The 19,839-nt window shown below is 38.0% G+C and overlaps 2 protein-coding genes across 8 annotated transcripts in view; one reads left to right on the plus strand and one right to left on the minus strand.

Annotated features, from left to right (window-relative positions):
• The window catches only part of LOC6042946, a 218,713-nt gene that overhangs the window by 103,242 nt on the left and 95,632 nt on the right, over positions 1-19,839 (minus strand). For 5 of the 7 annotated variants that reach the window (XM_038252144.1, XM_038252140.1, XM_038252142.1 and 2 more), the window contains exon 3: positions 10,193-10,231. The exons of the other annotated variants lie outside the window; for them this stretch is intronic. In XM_038252144.1, coding sequence (XP_038108072.1) covers positions 10,193-10,231 — 39 coding nt within the window. The remainder of the gene's footprint in view (positions 1-10,192; positions 10,232-19,839) is intronic. 7 annotated transcript variants of the gene reach the window in all.
• LOC6042945 (cytochrome c-2) lies at positions 15,012-15,392 on the plus strand. Its single transcript, XM_001870849.2, has one exon. It carries the CDS (start codon positions 15,012-15,014, stop codon positions 15,336-15,338), a length of 327 nt encoding a protein of 108 aa, XP_001870884.2. The 3' UTR covers positions 15,339-15,392.

Below are 19,839 nucleotides of genomic sequence, written 5' to 3' on the forward strand. Positions count from 1 at the left end.
GTCACAGGGGTTCTCACCTGCAGGTTGAACTCGTTGGCTGTCAAAGCTGTCAAACAAGTTTGGAAAACTTTGTTGCTATTCACTTTTCAAAAAAATTTAATTGCACCTCAATTTTACCTTTTCAACGATGTGCTGCGAGCAAACAGTATTCTGCTCGAACTTACAAAGCCCGGAATGGTTCTGCTCCAAGATCTTGCAGATTTCAAATCTTCCGACGCCTCCAAACCGACGTAAACACCAGCCCGGCTGTTCCAGCCGAAGTTGCAGTGGGCAGTCAAGGACCAGCCATCTCATCAGGAAAATCAGAGTCGGAAATCACATCTGGAATTGCCTTCTGGTTGCCGTACCGCCGGAAAACTTCTGCCCTGTCGGCGAGGAAAATCCGAGGAAAAAGATCCGGTTAACAACGAGCTTCTCACCTCAGTCGAGGACATTGTCCAACTTGAAGCCACTGCGGACCAGGAAGAGCTTGAAATTCCTCTTGGCCGTTGGCGTAAGAGTGCCGTCGAAGCTGGCAAGCATCAACACTCAGGAAGGCCAGCAGATCATACTGGACCAGCAGATACTGGTGGCGTTGGGCGCCGCTGGCCAGGCACGTCCCGGTTCCTCACTAAAAACGCACAGCAAGTATTGAGAGGTGATATTTGATTAAGTTTTTTAGGTTTCATTTTATGTTGTTTTGTACTCACATTTTACGGTTTTCTGAACATCGGCCGAAACTAGCAAGTTCCAGTTTGAACCCAGGTTTGTTCAGCCAAAATCGACGTAAATTTTGTAGCGAAATCCCGATTTTATCTTAAAAACACTTCCACTTCAATGCGCACCAAACATCAATCTGATTTGCTTTTGTCTTCAGCTTGAGCTGTCATTTCGCAAAACAAACTTTTTATTGAAATATAAATGCTTTTCAAGTTTACATTTAGTAGATTTTACATTAAAAATACAATTACATGCCTTTCAACTTTTCAAATTTACGATTTGACGAAAACAATTTGTTTGTTTAAATAAGATTTATGCATTACGTTGAATCTCAATTTACATGAAGGTACTTTAAATGCGATACAACGTTTTACATTGCATTTCAAATTTAAATTGAGCATGTTTACGTGTAAAACATGATTTCAGTGTCGGGTAAAATTACATTTTTTTTTTTCTGTGTAGATTTGATTTGAATTTATTTTTCGACCATCTTGATCTTAATTCAAAACAAGAAATTGGGATGCTAGAAGTCAAAAAATATATTTTAAATTACTCTCGAAAGTCAAATTACCAACAATTTACGAGTTCAATTCAAAACAACACTACCAAACTCATTCACAGTGTATTTTAAGAAGCACCGGTCTACACACTTGAGCTGCGCGAATAAATATTTACCCATTTGTCGCAGCGATTGAAGTGGGAAAATATACTTCAACAACGCGACGGGGTAATAGCCCTACCAAGTGTACACTTTTCCTTCGACAACAATAAACGTCTCAAAGTGTAAACAAACACTCGTAAATATTTTGCTGAAAATTGAAACTCACCAAGGTGAAGGGAAAGCAGGAGGTACTTTTTAATTTTAGAATAAATATTTTTGAGCAATTTTCAAATTTGATCAGTTTGCAATCTTTTCCATCTGTGACATTTGCTGTAGGTGCAGATAGCTATCGTTATAATGCCATTTTCATGACAGTGAACTCGCAGAACGCGCGATCGAGAAGGGGAAAATAAAAATAAAATAACGGCCAGAAATAGCACGAAAAAGAACGTCGCATCGCGTATGGTTAATTATAAATGGTGGTCAAACTAAATTTAGTCTGCGCCAAGAGAAATTGAGCGACATTTTGAGCAGTGGTTTGGCAGTGCAATCCTCTCAAGAATATGAACGCTCTTGTTGGAGAATGAGTTACTACACTCATAATCTGGATGATTATTTGAAAATGGCATTTATTTCATGTGATACAAAAATCGTTTCTGATTTTTTTCAAATATTTGAGACGGTTTTATTGCAGTAACTGCAAAAAGATCAGCAAACACCATGCGTCTCCACTATCTCGTGGCAAATAATAGTGACATTTATTGCCTCAGCTCCCAGTATTCGTATCAAGTCCGACATAACAATAATGGGCCCCCTTCGTTGGCCATTAGGAGGCACACTACATTTCCGGTCCCCATAAAACTGTCCACTATGTAGTACCAAACCAGCTATTAGTTAGTCAGTTGTTTGTTTCTGGCCCAAAATGGTGCCTCCTTTTTTGTTTTTTTTGCCGCAGCACACTTCCGACCCGATTTGGGGATGCCAAGTGCGTATTACTACTAAATAGAACCACCAGCCGGGTCCAGTTGGCCACTGGCCAGAAGAGCAACAGCAAACCAGCCGGGAGTCCCAACTGGACGCCAAGGCTAGCGCAACAGACGGTGACCCTTGGATGGAATTGGCTGGCGGAACAATCCTTGAATAGTAAAGTTGATTTGGGGTAAGTTTCAAAAAACTTCATTGAAATTACTTTTTCTGTTTGATTTAAAACATTATTAAGTTTAATAAAAATCTTAATAAATTTTCCTTTAATCACCCTAATCTTTATAACTTTTCCACCGAGAAAATTTCAAACTATCTCTCCAAAGGACAGATTACCCCGATGGTGAGCGGAATCTCAAACTAAGGCATTAGCCAAAGTTAATTTAATTTGCTGGAAGTTGCATGAATATTTAATGGACATCCTCCGTTGTTTTGATAGCAGCCACATCTATCCGTCTGGCCAATCCAGAAGCACCGGATCACATTAATGTCACGGTTTTGCATTTTTCTCTGAACAAAACAAAAATCTCCTCTCCCACTGGTGACGGGTTAGACAGATTGACGACGGCAGCTATTTGAGCGGGGAGATGTTTTGACTATAAATTGAGTTTTGCATCATAATGGACCGCGTGAAATGAATGGAAATGAGCGTTGAAGTGGGGAAAAGTTTTTTTTTTCGATATATTTTTGGCGCGATGAAAATTAGAAATTCATAACAGAGCTTTGGCTGAAATTGATGCGACAGGTGTGCTCCGGATGATATTCGTAAATGTTTATTAATGAGTTTTTTCTGACTCTATGAAATCATAATGATTAGAACAAATTATAATGATGTGGATTTATCAGACTATTTTACTCATTTGCGAATATATTTATTCAAAAATTTTAATTTAGCGAATTCATTTGTTTGCTTTATCTCAAGAAGTAATTTCAAAACTTTTTCATAAACATTCTGATTTATTTTGCTTACATTCTTATAAGCATTTTTTCTGAAATTTCAGGTATTTTCACATAATACATAAAACAAAACAAAAAAAAGTATTGTTCAGGGATTTCTTGTCAAAATTTATTTCTCAAAAGGTTTATTGATCTCAGTTGAAAGGTTCTCAAAATTTTTAAACTACAAATGTAACATCCTGGACCAGAACTGATAAATTCTAAATAAACACTAATTGAATAATAGTTTTGTACAAAAAGCTTCTAATCAATTGGTTAAATTTAATTAAATTCAGAAAATAAAAAAAAACTGCAAAAATCTTTGAAATCAATACAATATTTTTGAATAAATACAATCGTGCTTTCTCAAATATAATGAAAATTAAAAGGTACTTAGTTTTTTAATTGATATTTTTGATTGGTTTCGGATTGAGCAGACAGGCAGGGAACAACAAAAAATCATTTTCCAAAAATCAAGATTTTTAGTGCTCAAAAACTGCTGTCCCTTTTCAGACTCTAGTCCCGATTCACCCCAGTTGACGGTTTCAGTGTTCCAATAAGACTGATTTTAAAACACAATATTTGTTGCAAATAATAATCGAATAATGAAAATTAAAAGAAACTTATTTCGTGAATTAAAAATTAAGTGATGAAAGTAAAATAAAAAAATTACCGTGTACTTTTTTCCGAAAAGTTCTAATTATAACCTACAACTTTTCCGAAGACACCAAACCCATCAGAAAATGTCTTCGCAAGATACACTGCCGTTCTACGCATAATTGTCCCATGTTCAAAAAAGTGCAACTGAGAAAAATGCGATTAAAATTTTTCGACCGATTTCTGTGTTTCTACGCATAATTGTCCCGTGGGTTCCTATTCGCCCTATGTGTCCCTAATCGCCCCAGTTAGCAGTTTATCACCCTTATTTGTGATCCTCTTGCTATACAATAGGTAAACAAGGCATCATGCTTAGTAAAACTAATGATTCCGTGTAAGAAAATACTTGGTGGGACAATTATGCGTAGAAGTTCAACGATGGGACAAACAGACTTGGTGTTGTTTTTGATGAGTTTCCGAACAAAGTACCAGATTTTATGTGTTTTTCTTAAAGTACACATCAGACACAACTTAAAAATGGCATAAAGTCAAAATCGTCAAAAACTGACATGGGACAATTATGCGTAGAACGGCAGTACAGTATTTCATACATTTACATACCATTTGTATTTTTAGTTTTTCAACAATATGGGTGTCAAATGATTGGGATTTTTTCATGCTTTATATCACATTTTTTTATAAATACACAAAATTTTCACAAAACTTCGTATTTTTGACAAATACTGAAAATATAAGTTTTTTAGAATATGGGATTACTGTTAAAAATTGATTTTTTAAAAACCTTAATAACTTTTTGCAACAGCCTCCAACACCCATACTTCCATAGGTCAAAAGATATGTAATTATATGGACTTTAAGCCTACGGTATTAACTTTTTGGCCAATCGCAGTTTTTCTCATAGTTTTTCGATTTTTCTACAACAAACATTTTACAACGTGAGTTTTTGCCCTGTAGGCCTTCATAGCGGCACTTTTTGGTCTCAATTTTGTCATATTCGGAATCCTCGAAAAATTTCACGTTAGTTAGTAGTATTGGAGTGGTAAATTTGATTTAAAAAAATAATTAAATAAAACATTTTTGAAAAAAGAAATAAATTTTAATTACCCTGCGATCAATGCGTCAAATGCTGCATCAAGTAGGCGAAAACCTGTTTTACCCCCAATCCAACAAATTGTTAAAAAATATTTTAATTCATTCTAAATTGCAATTTTTCCAATCGAATTTACAACTCCAATACTTCTAACTTACGTGAAATTTTCCGAGAATTTCAAATATGACAAAATTGGGACCAAAAAGTGCCGCTATGGAGGCATACAAGGCAAAAACTAACGTTGTAAAATGTTTGTTGTAGAAAAATCGAAAAACTATGAGAAAAACTGCGATTGGCCAAAAAGTTAATACCGTAGGCTTATAGTCCATATGATTACCTATCTTTTGACCTATGGAAGTGTGGGTGTTGGAGGCTGTTGCGAAAAGATATTAAGGTTTTAAAAAAATCAATTTTTAACAGTAATTTGCAAAAGCTATGAGAAAAAGTCAAACCGATCCTGGATGTCTATGGCCCATTTTGAAGTGCTTCAAAAGACCTTTCAAATGCATCTACGAGAGTTGGAATTGATGAAGTTTTACGGAAATGCGAGAAATATTAAGATTTTTTAGGTTTTTTGGACCTCAAACTTCGAAGCCCGTTTTACCCCACTCCCCTTTGTCGTAGAGGGCTCATATTTGGCATGAGTTCATCTCATGTATAGACAAACAAACGCTGAAAGTTTCATCCAAATCGGAGCACCTCGATACGACCTCTAGAACAAACCGAGCAGAATTTACAAATACTGCCTCTTAAGTATATTTTTATCAAATTGTTTCAGATTAGGAATAAAACGGGTAATCGCCTACTTGATTCAGCATTTGACGTATTGATCACAAGGGTAAACAAAATCTTCCTTCTTTCAAATGTTTTTATTTATTTATTTCCCTAATGAAATTCACATTGGCCAAAAACTTAATGCCGTAAGCTTATAGTTCATGCAATTCCCTAACTTTTGACCTTAGGGAGTTTGGGTGTGAGAGGCTGTTGCAAAAAGATATTAAAATTTAAAAAAAATCTCTTTCTAACAGTAATTTGCAAAAGCTATGGGAAAAGTCGAACCAAACTCGGATGTTTATGGCACGTTATGAAGTGCTTTAAAAAACCTTTCGAACGCAACTTAGAGATTTTTTTTAATTTCTAACTTATTTTTATTAGGTCCTTTTAGGTGCTGCGACCAGGTTAGGACCGAGGATCAAAAGTATAAAAAGTAATAAAAGAATAAATCAAAACCGACTTAGATGTTCATTTTCTCGTGCCATGTGTCAACTAAGAGAATTGGAAATGATCAAGTTTTAGGAAAATGCGAGCATTTTTTAGTTTTTTTTATGTTATTTAGACCTCAAACTTCACAGCCCGTTTTACCCTCACTTCCCTTTGTTGAAGAGGGATCATATTTGTCATGAGATCTTTTCATCTATACACAAACACACGCTGAAAGTTTCATCCACGATACGACCTGTTTCACATTGGCGAAAAACTCGCTTTTAAGAAGTTCATTTTTCGAGTGAGTGTATATACTTTTCTCATTGAGGTGAGAAAGGCAAAACTATGTTGAAAAAAAATTTCAGGGAATTTAATATTTTCAAAATAGTTTTTAAAAATCACAACTCGACTTCAAAATTTGTGCCAGATTATGGTTCAAAATATGCCTTTTAGGTTTCTAAAACAAAATATCAAACAAAAACAAAAATATAAAAATATTATTTTTTTAAATACAATGTTATTAATATTAAGTCAATTCAAAGTTTGGTCAATCTCAGCAACTGATAAGTTTTTTTGGATAGTGTAACATTTTTTCCTGCCTTTTTCAGGGACCAAAAAACATTGCTCAGAAAATTTCTTATCGAGAAACAAATTTTCTATTATTTTCATACCACTTTTGTACGGCCAACAATGTTTATAGACTTGTATGGCTATTAAGTTGATCCTATCCGAAATAGGGTGGTCCAAAAATTGTGTTTTTAACAATTTTGAAAAAAAACGCATTTTTATAAAAATCATATTTCCGTAACGGCTGATTAGTTTTGCTTTTGAAATAACTAAGAAATTTAAAAAAACATAGCTGAATGCTTTCTCTATGTTTGCTGGTCTCGGTCCCAAAGAGCTCATAGCTGATAATAATTTTCCATTATATTTCAGGAGTATTCACGTAAAATATCCAAAAATGGTAAACATACATAAATAGAAGGAAACAAAAATAGGAAGCAAGAAATTTTGAGAAAAAAAATATCACAATTCGATACATGATTGAACATAAAACACCAGGCGTCTGCAGCAAAATGTACTGGGGATGAATATCGATGAAGACAGCATGGTAATTGGACTAGTTTTTTATATTTAAAATTTTATCATTTTACATAATTATAAAATTTAAGACCATCAAATTTTGTTTGAGTGTGTAGTGTAACCTATGTTTTTTGTTCAATGCAATACTCAACATTAATATGTTGTCAAAAAAGACATTTTTGACATAGGACTATGTCTCTACTTACTATATTGGGGGGCCAGTTCAGAAATTCGATCCAAAGCGTCACATTTAAGCGTTAAAAAAGGGGACATTTTGAACGCTTATATCTTTTTTCCCTGTGAATCAATACAGACGGTTGGACCACCAATCGAAAGAGGAAGACTTCAGCTATTGTTTAACTACATAGATAGTTTGACTAAACATAGTTAAAGCACTTAAAACATGCAATCAAAATGAGTAATTTTTCAGTACAAATCGGACAGATGACCAATCAGAGCGAGCGTATGCATTCGAGACCGCGCCCCTTTTGTGCCGTTCTCCGGCTCTGCCGCTATTTAAGCAGAAAATTTCGCAAAAGCAAGTCACTTTGGAACGAGCACTCGAACTGTGCACGTCGGGCAGGCGCGGAGCAGCAGCAGCAGCAGCGGCCAATAGAAGAAGAGGACCAGAAGGAAGAACCACCAGCAGCAGAAGGAGGAAATTCGAGCGAAGCGGACCGCGTTGAAGCCACTATGATGCGTCGGTTCTCATGAAAAATTTCGAATTGGTGGTGGAAAAAAACCTGGAGTGGCCGGTACCCTCGAAGTAGGTTCCCCCGGGGCCTGGGGGAACTTTTACAGAACCATATGAGTTGTGGCAATATGGGTATCAAAATTCATGCTTTTTAATACTGAACATAATAATGGCCATTTCGACAGTAGCGGCCACAACCTGGAGTGGCCGGTGCCTTCAAAGAAGGTTCCCCCGGGGCCTGGGGGGACATTTACAGAACCATACGAGTTGTGGCAATATGGGTATCAAAATTCATGATTTTTGATACTGTACATGAAAATTGACATTCCGAGAGTAGTGGCCACAACCTGGAGTGGCCGGTGATCTCAAAGCAGGTTCCCTCGGGGCCCGGGGGGACATTTACAGAACCATACGAGTTGTGGCAATATGGGTATCAGAATTCATGATTTTTGATACTGAACATAATAATGGCCATTTCGACAGTAGTGGCCACAACTTGGAGTGGCCGGTGCCCTCAAAGAAGGTTCCCTCGGGGCCCGGGGGGACATTTACAGAACGATACGAGTTGTGGCAATATGGGTATCAAAATTCATGGTTTTTGATACTGAACATAATAATGGCCATTTCGACAGTAGTGGCCACAACTTGGAGTGGCCGGTGCCCTCAAAGAAGGTTCCCTCGGGGCCCGGGGGGACGTTTACAGAACCATACGAGTTGTGGCAATATGGGTATCAAAATTCATGATTTTTGATACTGAACATAATAATGGCCATTTTGACAGTAGTGGCCACAACTTGGAGTGGCCGGTGCCCTCAAAGAAGGTTCCCTCGGGGCCCGGGGGGACATTTACAGAACCATACGAGTTGTGGCAATATGGGTATCAAAATTCATGGTTTTTGATACTGAACATAATAATGGCCATTTCGACAGTAGTGGCCACAACCTGGAGTGGCCGGTGCCCTCAAAGAAGGTTCCCCCGGGGCCTGGGGGGACATTTACAGAACCATACGAGTTGTGGCAATGTGGGTATCAAAATTCATGGTTTTTGATACTGAACATAATAATGGCCATTTCGACAGTAGTGGCCACAACCTGGAGTGGCCGGTGCCCTCAAAGAAGGTTCCCCCGGGGCTTGGGGGGACATTTACAGAACCATACGAGTTGTGGCAATATGGGTATCAAAATTCATGATTTTTGATACTGTACATGAAAATTGACATTCCGAGAGTAGTGGCCACAACCTGGAGTGGCCGGTGATCTCAAAGAAGATTCCCCCGGGGCCTCGAGGGTCTTTTACAGAACCATACGAGTTGTGGCAATATGGGTATCAAAATTCATGGTTTTTGATACTGAACATGAAAATTGACATTTCGACCGTAGTGGCCACAACCTGGAGTTGCCGGTGCCTTCATGAAAGGTTCACCTTGGGAGAACATTTATGACAATTTTGCCGACAAATCCATGAAACAAAATAAAATAATCTTATTCCAGATTTCACTAGCAATCCAACAACACATTCTAATTGTTTGGTCCTATGTCTTTCGGTTATGTCTCTGACATACCATCTTGAACTTTTTTTTTCTTTAAATCTTTTTAACAATTTACACCACAATCTACTTAAGTCTACATGCCATCTACAAACCTTTATTCAATGAACGTGTAGAGAACTGTTTTAAATTGTCATCAGTTTGTTAGCGAAACACTTATTTTAAATTTTACGGATTGAGCGCACATTGCTAAGAATAGCATACATCTGTAAAATACCATGCGCCACCATTAAACCATTTTTGCCATGACGTTGTATGGGAAACATTTTTTTAATTATAAAAAACGGTTTTACCACAGTTAACAACTTTGAAAACAGATAACAAACCATAACTACAAAACACACAAACTATACAAACGCAACAGCTCCTTCACTAACTATCGCTGGTGAAATTTCCGCGCTCGACCAGCCAAAAAACTAGCAACTTTTCCGCGACAATTCCGCTCAAAACGAGAACAATCTGTGCACTGACAGATGAATTCTTGTGCGCGGGCCCTTATTTCCTCATAACTTGTTGCAGTGAATTTAAATATGAACAGACAACAGGAAGAGAAGCGAGAAAGGACTGCTAACTTTCTAGTCTAGCAGAACATTCTAAAAAGGCTAAAGTTCAACTAGTGTGAAAAATTCGGAATGATTCGATGGAGAGAGAGAGAACGTTCTACTAACCAGCTACTAAATGACACACTCATACTAGAAGAAAAAAAAACTGTGTTTGAGAGAGAAAGAGGAAGAAAGTACCTGTTTTCTTGATGTCGCTGACAATGATAAAGCGCTTTCCTAATTATTTTTAATTTGAATTTACGAAGCCAGCGTCGTTGTTGTTGCGGGCGGTGTGTGTGTGTGTGATACAAAAGATGCGCGCGTGTGTGTGTGTCAGTTGCAGCGCGTAAGAATGGTGTAATTTTGGTTGAGAGTGTAATTATTGAGGGTTGTTTTTTTTTTTTTTGTTGCAGGTTAAGGGGAAGGTCAATTGTTCAGTCGAGCGCAATGTTAGTAGTGGTAGAGAGGTGGTGGTGATGGTGGTGGGTGGCAACGGCAGTAGTAGGCGGTGGGCGGTGGATGGTGGTAGTTAACGACGGATAGCAGCAGCAGCGGCAGCAGGGCAGTGTTTGTTGTGGTCGCAAGTCGGGGTGTCGCGGGACGCGAGAAAGAAAAGAAAGAAAATATCATTTGAAAATGATTCTTTTTTTTTTTGTTTTCACAGCTACTTTTGGGGCGGACTACCAACGTTTTGCTACAGTATCATCTACACATAGATTTTTTTTTGTGGTTGCGAAAAATGAAAGGAAGAAAATAAGATGCTATTCTAACGTCATGCCGGCTACTTTTGCATGTGTTAAGGGGATGCTAATTTATATCTCAAGGGAAAGGTTAGGGTCACGGTTGGATCTCTCGACAAGTGCGTTGTTTAGGTGGTCGTAATGTCGAAAAGTTTTTTTTGTTGCTTTTTTGGGTTTTTGTAATGGAAGGAGCAGGGGAAATATACCCATTTTTAAAACACTAAGTTTACAGAAGAGAGTGAAGAAAAAGTTGAAGTTTTCAACCGTGATGTAATAAATTTTGTAACAGTCTTAATATTTGATGAATCTTTTCGCTCTCTTCAGCAAAGTTGTTCCTTGGACCACGGACTATAAGCTCATGTATTTTTTGAAAAATGCAAAAATCGTTAAGGGGCTCAAATCGGTCAACAAACCAGAAAGCACCGATTTTACGGATTAAATCCCGTTAAAACATCAAAGTCAAAGCGCCAGGTCCTGTCGCAACCAATCAAGCTCATATTTGGAATTCGGGCTCAGCACATCTAGGGTATCATGCCCTGAAATGCCCGCACGTCAAACAGGAAGTCTCCAAATCAAAATTGCTCCGATTTGGCTCAAATTTGGAGTGGGGCTTCTTTGACCCAAATAATTAGAGCCGTATTTTTTGTTTGGCGATTAGGGTGCTCCTCTCCGAAATAGGTTGGTCCAAAAAATTGCATTTTTCGTTGATTTTACAAAATCATATCTCTGAAACGGCTGAACCAAGAGCGCCACAATTCAAAAGAAAGATTTTTATTTGGGCTTTTATGGAAAAATATGGTGAGGTTCGAAAAAACTAACTAAATATTTGAAAAGGTCCTATGAAAATTTAATTTGCTAATCTGAAGGTCTCGGGACCAAAGAGCTCATATCTGAACATATTTTATTCCAACTAATAATCTTTTTTTTGAATTGTGATGCTCTAAAATTGGTTAAGCCGTTTCAGAGATATGATTTTTTGAAAAATGTACATTTTGTGAAAATCAACGAAAAATGCCATTTTTGTGGACCACCCTATTTCGGAGAGGAGCATTCTAATTGACATTCATAAGCTGAACGTCATGTGACATCTAGTGTTGAGTAGCAGAACAGAGCGAGTAGCAGAACAAAGCGAGTAGCAGAACAGAGAACAGTCGATTGAAATTTTTGCCCTTTGAGGTTATGCATGCGAATTCTGTTTTGTTAAATTCCAGCGTTTAAAACAACTTTTGAGCAAAAATCCGAGCTGATGCTTTGTTTACTTTTGATGCTCGATCATTTTAAATAATATTTTTTTTCAAAATTGTTTTTTTCATTGCGTTAATTTGTAGAGGGCAAAAAGTTTACACTCGTACTACTTGAATTTTTTCTCAAAAGTTGTTCTAAAGCTAAGAACAAGTTTGTCCGTTCGACGCAGTGGTAGAGCGTCCAATTTCCCGGGGTTACAAATTTCCCTGGAAACGGGAAATTTTCAGCCTATTTCCCGGGAAATTCCGGGAATTCCCGGGAAATTTTAAATTTATTGAAAATTGTTATGATTTTGTTTTTAATTAATATCAAGCAACAAAATTGTATAGGACATCAACATCAATGGTTTAAATAAGTGTGAAGATCAATCAAATTTTAAACATGACCAGTTTATTGAAATGAGAAAAAAAAACATGCAGAAATTATGTTTTTCATAACAAATACTGGTTTCAGCCCTTGAACAAATGGTAAAGCTTTTTAGTGTTGATTTTACTCCAAACAACCCAATGTTTTCAAAATTTTGAGCAGGCTTTGAATATATTTTTGCATTTTTTGATAACAAACAAGAGAAGTAATTTATCAATGATTTTTTTTTGTATTATCATGGTGCATAATTTAATTTATACGATGAACTAACATCAATCCACAAAAAGTCTTCTATTTTTCAAATTTAACCCTCTAACACCTGTAGTTGCACCAGTGCTCCATAATTCTTTTACTTCAAATTGTAATTTCTTTAATACTAGGTATTCAACCAATTGAATTAATTCTTTTTGTACGAATTCGATTTTCATCTCATTTGATCATGGTAAATAAAAATGTAAAAAAAATTTCAATTTTAATTTGGAGGTAAGGAGTTAATATTGTTTTGATTAAATTGTTGGGGCAACCATGGGTGATCTCTCATGCTCATGCTCAATATTGTTTTGATTAAATTACATCAATCTGTTGAAAGCTTACCTAATTGTAATAATTTAATACTCATTAAGCAAGATCTATTCCCAGTTGCCTCAAAAATCAATATTATCAGAAATAATTCGGATGTCATAATTTCTGATAATCTGTTTGTTCATTTATTATTTTTCAGAGCATTTTCAAAAAAAAAGTTAAAAAAAATTAAGAAATGTATACTTCCGCTTGAATTTCGGGAATTCCCGGGAAATTTGTGTACGGAAAATATTTTTTTCGGGAAATCCCGGGAATTCCCGGGATTTTTTTTCCAGGGACGGGAAATTGAACGCTCTACGCAGTGGTGAACGCAGAACGCTGTGCCAGTTAGATTTTTCTATCAACTGTCAGTCGAACAATCTAAAGGGGTTGCTTTGTTCAATGGTCGATGACTGGCAGGCTATGATGACAGGCGCAAAATTTTGCGTTTGCGTCCAGGTCTGACGGACAATCTTGTTCTTACCTTAAGAGCTATAAATTCAATTTTAAGTTTGCATTTCTATATAACCGAACAGCGAAAATTTGTCATTCTTCGATACTTTGCGCCATCTGTCGGAATTATGGAGCTATTAATCGCGAATCGCCAAACAAAAAAATACGGGTCTAATTATTTGGGTCAAAGAAACCCCACTCCAAATTTGAGCCAAATCGGAGCACTTTTGATTTGGAGACTTCCTGTTTGACGTTAAATGGCTGAATATCAACACGGGAGCATGTTGACAGCTCCCATACAAACTGAGCGTACCCCTTTTTGTGGGCTCAGTGGGCCTAAGATGGCGGCCTTCGATACTATCTAGCCAAACTTTTGAAAATAGCGAATAGTTTAAATAATTATAGTTTTTGTCTTGTTTCGGTTTAAAACGACAAAATAAGCATTCTGGAGTAATTTTCTTAAAAAAAAACTTGTTCAGAAATACGCCATATTGGTCTAGAACAGTTGAAGTGAGCGTGCCGCGAAAGTCACGAAAAAAAAGTTTCCCATGCAAATTTCGAGTTGCGTATTTAATGGGCGGACTCCGACGAAGCCCACTGGCCATCTGTCGGTGAATACGCGCAACTCACGAAAACTGTCATCTTAGGGTCCAGCTGCTGAATATAGACTCTTAAAATGGAAATGTATTTTCAGATTTTCAAGAAATTTCGAAAGTATGTAGGAAAACTACAAATATGTGTTAATTATTTTATGATTCTTCTACTTAGAAACAAAACTTAAAATAAGTTTTCTTTTTTGCCATTACAACTGAAAGCCGTAAAATTTAAGTGACAAACTTTGACAAATTATGAGTAATTGTGCTGTACCCTCGACGAAAAATTCAAAAGAATATTTTTTTTAGGATTATTTACTACTTCCTACCTACAAAATGTAAATTTTATTGAGTTCATTTTGACCCTAGTATATAAATAAACTTTTATAAGGGATCTTTGAAAATCAATTCGATTTTAATAAAATTCGAATCCTGTTCAATTTCCCTAAAAACTAATTCACTTTCATTAGCCAACCTTCACAATTAAATTCAAAAACGCCAAAACTGTGTCACAAAATAACATCAAACCTTGCATCACACTCGTATCAACGGCCCTGATTGAAATGTGCCAATCTAATGAAGGCTCTCAGTTTAATAGGATTATTGCATTTTATTGCAAAACTTTTCGCCGGGTCACGTGGTGGGTTCAGCCCGGTGCTAGTGACGGTGGCATCCGAAGGCCCCAGTGGACATCCGGGCAGGGAATTGCACCGGTTGTCGCCACCGGGAAAGCACTCTAAATTAAGGCACGTGAAAGGTGCGGTGCATCATTGGCAGACATTATGACCTAATGTTGGAATTGAATTTTATTTTAGGCAATTAATGTAAAATGAGGAAAGGTAGTCTACACATTTAATTAAGTTTTTTTTCAAGGAATTTAAGTTAGTCAGTATTTCAGTTAATTCCTAATGTTGGTTGCCCAAAACCTCAGCAAGCCATGCCACTGAAATCATTTTCGAAAGTCCCAGCAAACCAAACGGAAGCAACTGTCAGAATCGCTGCTTATTTCCGTCGTTCGCGCGAAAATCTGCAGTTTCCAACAACCCACAAGAAGCGAAAATGGGAGTTCCGGCCGGAGACGTCGAGAAGGGCAAGAAGCTGTTCGTGCAGCGGTGCGCCCAGTGCCACACGGTGTCGGCCGGCGGCAAGCACCAGGTGGGTCCCAACCTGCACGGGTTGATGGGCCGGAAGACGGGCCAGGCCGCCGGGTACAAGTACACGGATGCCAACAAGAACAAGGGCATCGTCTGGACCGAGGACACGCTGTTCGAGTACCTGGAGAACCCGAAGAAGTACATCCCGGGCACGAAGATGGTCTTCCCGGGGATGAAGAAACCGTCCGAGAGGGCCGACCTGATTGCGTACCTCAAGTCGGCTACGTCTTAGAGAAGTCTGGAGCGTGAATTGATATGAATGAATCAGAAATAAATAAAAAATGATTCCTTAAAATTTCGTTTTGATTTCTGTTGAAGAACCTATCATCCCGAAACATGATTGGAAAAGAGAAAAATGTTATTGCAAGTGGGTATAAATATTAACAGGACTTTTCCAGTAACAGAGTTATAAGGTTGGTTGTTATTCCTTTCTATAAATATACCAGAAAGAAAAAATAAAAATGAGCCTAAAATAACTAACTGACCCGACTGCACTTTGTTGTAACGCTGAGCCTACCCGGTCGATTCCTCAATCCAGCTTAGCGCTCATAATTCAATTATAAACCGCGTAATCCGACCCATGGCGGCTTTTTCTCCCCCTTTTGTTTACAGCAAATTTTCTCCCCATTCCTTTCTGTAGACAAACATATTTGTATGCTTTTGCGTGTTCAAGCAGACGCCTGTGGAGCTTTAAATCAGCCCTAAAGTCGTGACCAAAGGGCAACGTGGCAGCCACCAGCACCAGAGTAGCACCACGACGTGGAACGTGATCCTTCCTTGGTATTAAAAGATTAGATTTATTTATTGTTTACACTGAGCATTGTCGTATTTTGTTTGTTTGGTTAGTTCGATGTTCGATTCAATCTGTGTTTAAAAAATAGCCTGCAAACCGGACAATTCTTTGAATGTTGACTTCCTGAAAGAATTAATGTTTCAAATGAAACTTTTTCAAACTGCATTTGTGCTGCTAAATGATAAATGGGCTCTGGCAAAGCGCACACACAAAAAAGAACTTGTTTAATTACCATAAGTCATGGGGACCCCATTCGTTAGCAAACTTCTTCGTCCAAGTTAAGCACTAAATTATTACTTTGCCGTGCGCCAGATGGCACAGAAGTCGTGTATGCATTGGTGGTTTGCGATTACTGTGCTCGCCGGTAGGAAAAGTTGCCGGAAAATCTGTTGCGTTCACTGTGTGAGTTTTTTTTGCACAAGTCTTTTTTGAAGTGTTTTTTTGTACAGCTAATTGTTTCAGACCAAATATTTATACATTTTCAAATTATACCACATCAAACCAAAAAAATAACCAACCCACATAGCAGTTGCCCCGAAACTTCTGCGATTTCCGTGAAATTTTGCTCTAGGGGGTATTTTTGGTCCCTGATCATGAATCCAAGCTAATTTTTGATAGCTCTTGACGGTGGTTCGGTACGACCCCTTTCATTTTGCCTTCCTCACTGAGGTAAGGCTATAATCCTGCTCTAAAAATGAACTTTGAATAAAAACGTCGTAGACCCACCTTCATGTATACATATCGACTCAGAATCGAAAACTGAACAAATGTCTGTGTGTATGTGTGTGTGTATGTATGTATGTGATCAACAAACTAGCTCATGTTTCTCGGTACTGGCTGATCAGATTTGACCCGAACCTGTTGCATTTGACTTGGTTTAGGGTCCCATAGATCGAGTTTTATACAGATTGAAGTTTCGATAAGTAGTTCAAAAGTTATGTATAAAAATGTGTTTTCACATATATCCGGATCTCACTTAAATGTACGTAAACTATGTCCGGGTCCATCACTCGACCCATCGTTGGTTAGGTTATCAAAAGACCTTTTCAACGAGCCTAAAACATTGATGATCTGGCAACCCTGTCTTGAGATATGCCCACTTAAGTGATATTGATGTACTTTTTTGAAGCCGGATCTCACATAAATGTATGTAAACTAAGCCCGGATCCACCATCCGACCCATCGTTGGTTAGATTATCAAAAGACCTTTCCAACGAGTCCAAAACATTGAAGATCTGGCAACCCTGTCTCGAGATATGTACACTTAAGTGATATTGATGTACTTTTTGGATGCCGGATCTCATTTAAATGTATGTAAACTATGTCCGGATGCACCATCCGACCCATCGTTAGTTAGGTTATCAAAAGACCTTTCCAAAGAGTCCAAAACATTGAAGATCTGGCAAGCCTGTTTCGAAATAAGTGATGTTAAGTGATATTGATGTACTTTTTGGAAGCCGGATCTCACATAAATGTATGTAAACTAAGCCCGGATCCACCATCCGACCCATCGTTGGTTAGGTTATCAAAAGACCTTTCCAACGAGTCCAAAACATTGAAGATCTGGCAACCCTGTCTCGAGATATGGCCACTTAAGTGACATTTATGTACTTTTTTGAAGCCGGATCTCACATAAATGTATGTAAACTATGTCCGGATCCACCATCCAACTCATTGTTGGTTAAGTTATCAAAAGTCCTTTCCAACGAGTCCAAGACATTGATGATCTGGCAACCCTGTCTCGAGGTATGGCCACTTAAGTGATATTTATGTACTTTTTTATTCCGGATCTAAAAAATAAATGATATTTTTGCACAATTCCAGCATATCAGCCATTGTTGGTAATAAGTGAGGAAGGCTCCAACCACATAGGTGGATTAAGTTAGTTTTTAATTCAGTGATTTTTAGCCCGAAACCATGGATAGATAGGCATTTGGTGTAAAAAGGACTTTTCTGTAAAATTTGGGCGTCCAATTAATTGAGCATGGTAGACTGTCAATGAGCTGCTACTCCGTTATTGATCGGTCAACAAATCAAAGTGTAAGCGTAATGTTTTTACTTTCTTTTGAAAGCAATTTGTAGTATAAATTACTATGAAAAGATTGCAAACATGTTGCGTCGTTCCAGATAAACCGAAAAAATACAAAGCTTTACGCCTGAGCGTAAACCAGGGTTTTAGTGTATGTAAATGTAATTTTGCACCACGATTACTAAGACGACATAAACCGTCAGCGTGCCTTTCGATCAAGGATGACATAGAATGGACTTTTTCACCGGGAAAATTCGAAAAATAATGCACAGTTTACACGACGCCGTGCCTTCTAATAAACGATGATATGAGAAAGGCTTTGAAAATCACAAAACAATCAATTAAGATTTTAAAATCATAAAAAACACCAATAAGGGGAAATATGCCCATTTTAAGCTTAATAAGAGGTCGTGTTTGAATGATGCTGGATAATCTGGATTGTTTCTTTGAAATTCACTAAAACCAACTACACCAACGAGTAGAGCAACTTTTAGTAAACATTTCTGTTTATTTTCACTTTTATTAAAGGTTATGCTATTCCTTTTACAAGCATTTAAAAAAAATATTTCAAAAATGCTTTCTAATCAGTCGAGTGCATTGGGCCCATTTTTCTATTTTCAGCTTAGTTCTTTTTTCTTCCAGCGCTCTTTTGGGTCTGCTTAGTGCTGCCAAAATTGATGAAATTTGAAGCGAACACTCACGAAAAGTAGCATTTATAGCGAAAGTTTCCTGGCAGCACTTGCTCACTCCAACAAGCGCTGCACCAGCATGTTGGTGGTGTTGGTGGCCACCCTTTGTTCTTTATTTGCCTTCGCTCCTCGCTCGGTTTTCTTCAGCCTTCGATTAGAATCAGTATTCAAAATTTAAACGTCAAAAGACTTAGCGCGTTTGTTTTTTTTTTTTGTTGGTGCTAGCTAATTTTTCACATGTTTCGGGATTATTTTTCAAGTGAGTGACTAACTAATGGGCAAAAGAACATGTTGTCGATAGTTGGAAGCAATTTTATATCTTAAGCGCTTTGAAATCGTTAGCGCAAGTGAAAAGATATTGATGGCGACTTTCGTTAAGCAGTTAACCTCTGATCTTGCGTGTGGATGTGTGTGCCACCATAATGATGAGAAATGGTCTCGCAAAATAAAAATTATGATCAAAAGTGCATTAAATTTGATCTTTTTGGCCAGTAAATGGCATAAATTTGCGTGCTTACTCGAGGCGGTGCTGTTGCTGGTAAGTTTATAGCCTGAAAAGTATTTTTGGAGCTTTAATCGAGCATCAAACTCTCCAAATGACGAAGATAGGTGTTTGATTAGAAAGGGTATATTTCCCCTACTCAACAAAAATGACGCTCGAAACACGAATAATCCTGCAAGGCAGGCGCACTGCCCCGACTTGGCTCTGACAGCTCCGAGAGAGTAGACGTGTTAAGTGCGCGCTAAAGGCATCGTGCCTCGAGTTGTTTGACGGATGAAGGTGAAAGAGACCTCCGAGACGGATGATTTCCAACTCATCCCCGGAAATCGGAAGCGGAAGAAGACCTCTGAGATCACCGGAACTGTCGTCGGAGAAGGAAAAGTGGAGCAGAATGTGCTCAATAACAACAAGTTTAGCCCGCCAGCGGAAAACGAAAACAACAACAATGCCAGCCCAGCAGGAGGAGGAGACGCCCCGGCGGTTTCACCACCCGGCCAGTCGGCAGATAAACAAAAGCAACCACCTTTGGTGGTGAAGAGCACCACGGATTTTTACAAGATCGTGGCGATAGTGGAAAGTTGTAAATTTGGTTTCAACCCGATTAACAAACTAACCCGATTTGGAACCAAGGTGACCTGCTTCTCTGTCAAAGATTTTGACAAGTTGCAAGAGCTCCTCAAGAGGAAGAAAGGGGAATTCTACACCCATGAACGGCGGAGC

Source organism: Culex quinquefasciatus, chromosome 2 (assembly GCF_015732765.1).
Source record: "Culex quinquefasciatus strain JHB chromosome 2, VPISU_Cqui_1.0_pri_paternal, whole genome shotgun sequence".
In the NCBI taxonomy this organism is placed as follows: Eukaryota; Metazoa; Arthropoda; class Insecta; order Diptera; family Culicidae; genus Culex; species Culex quinquefasciatus.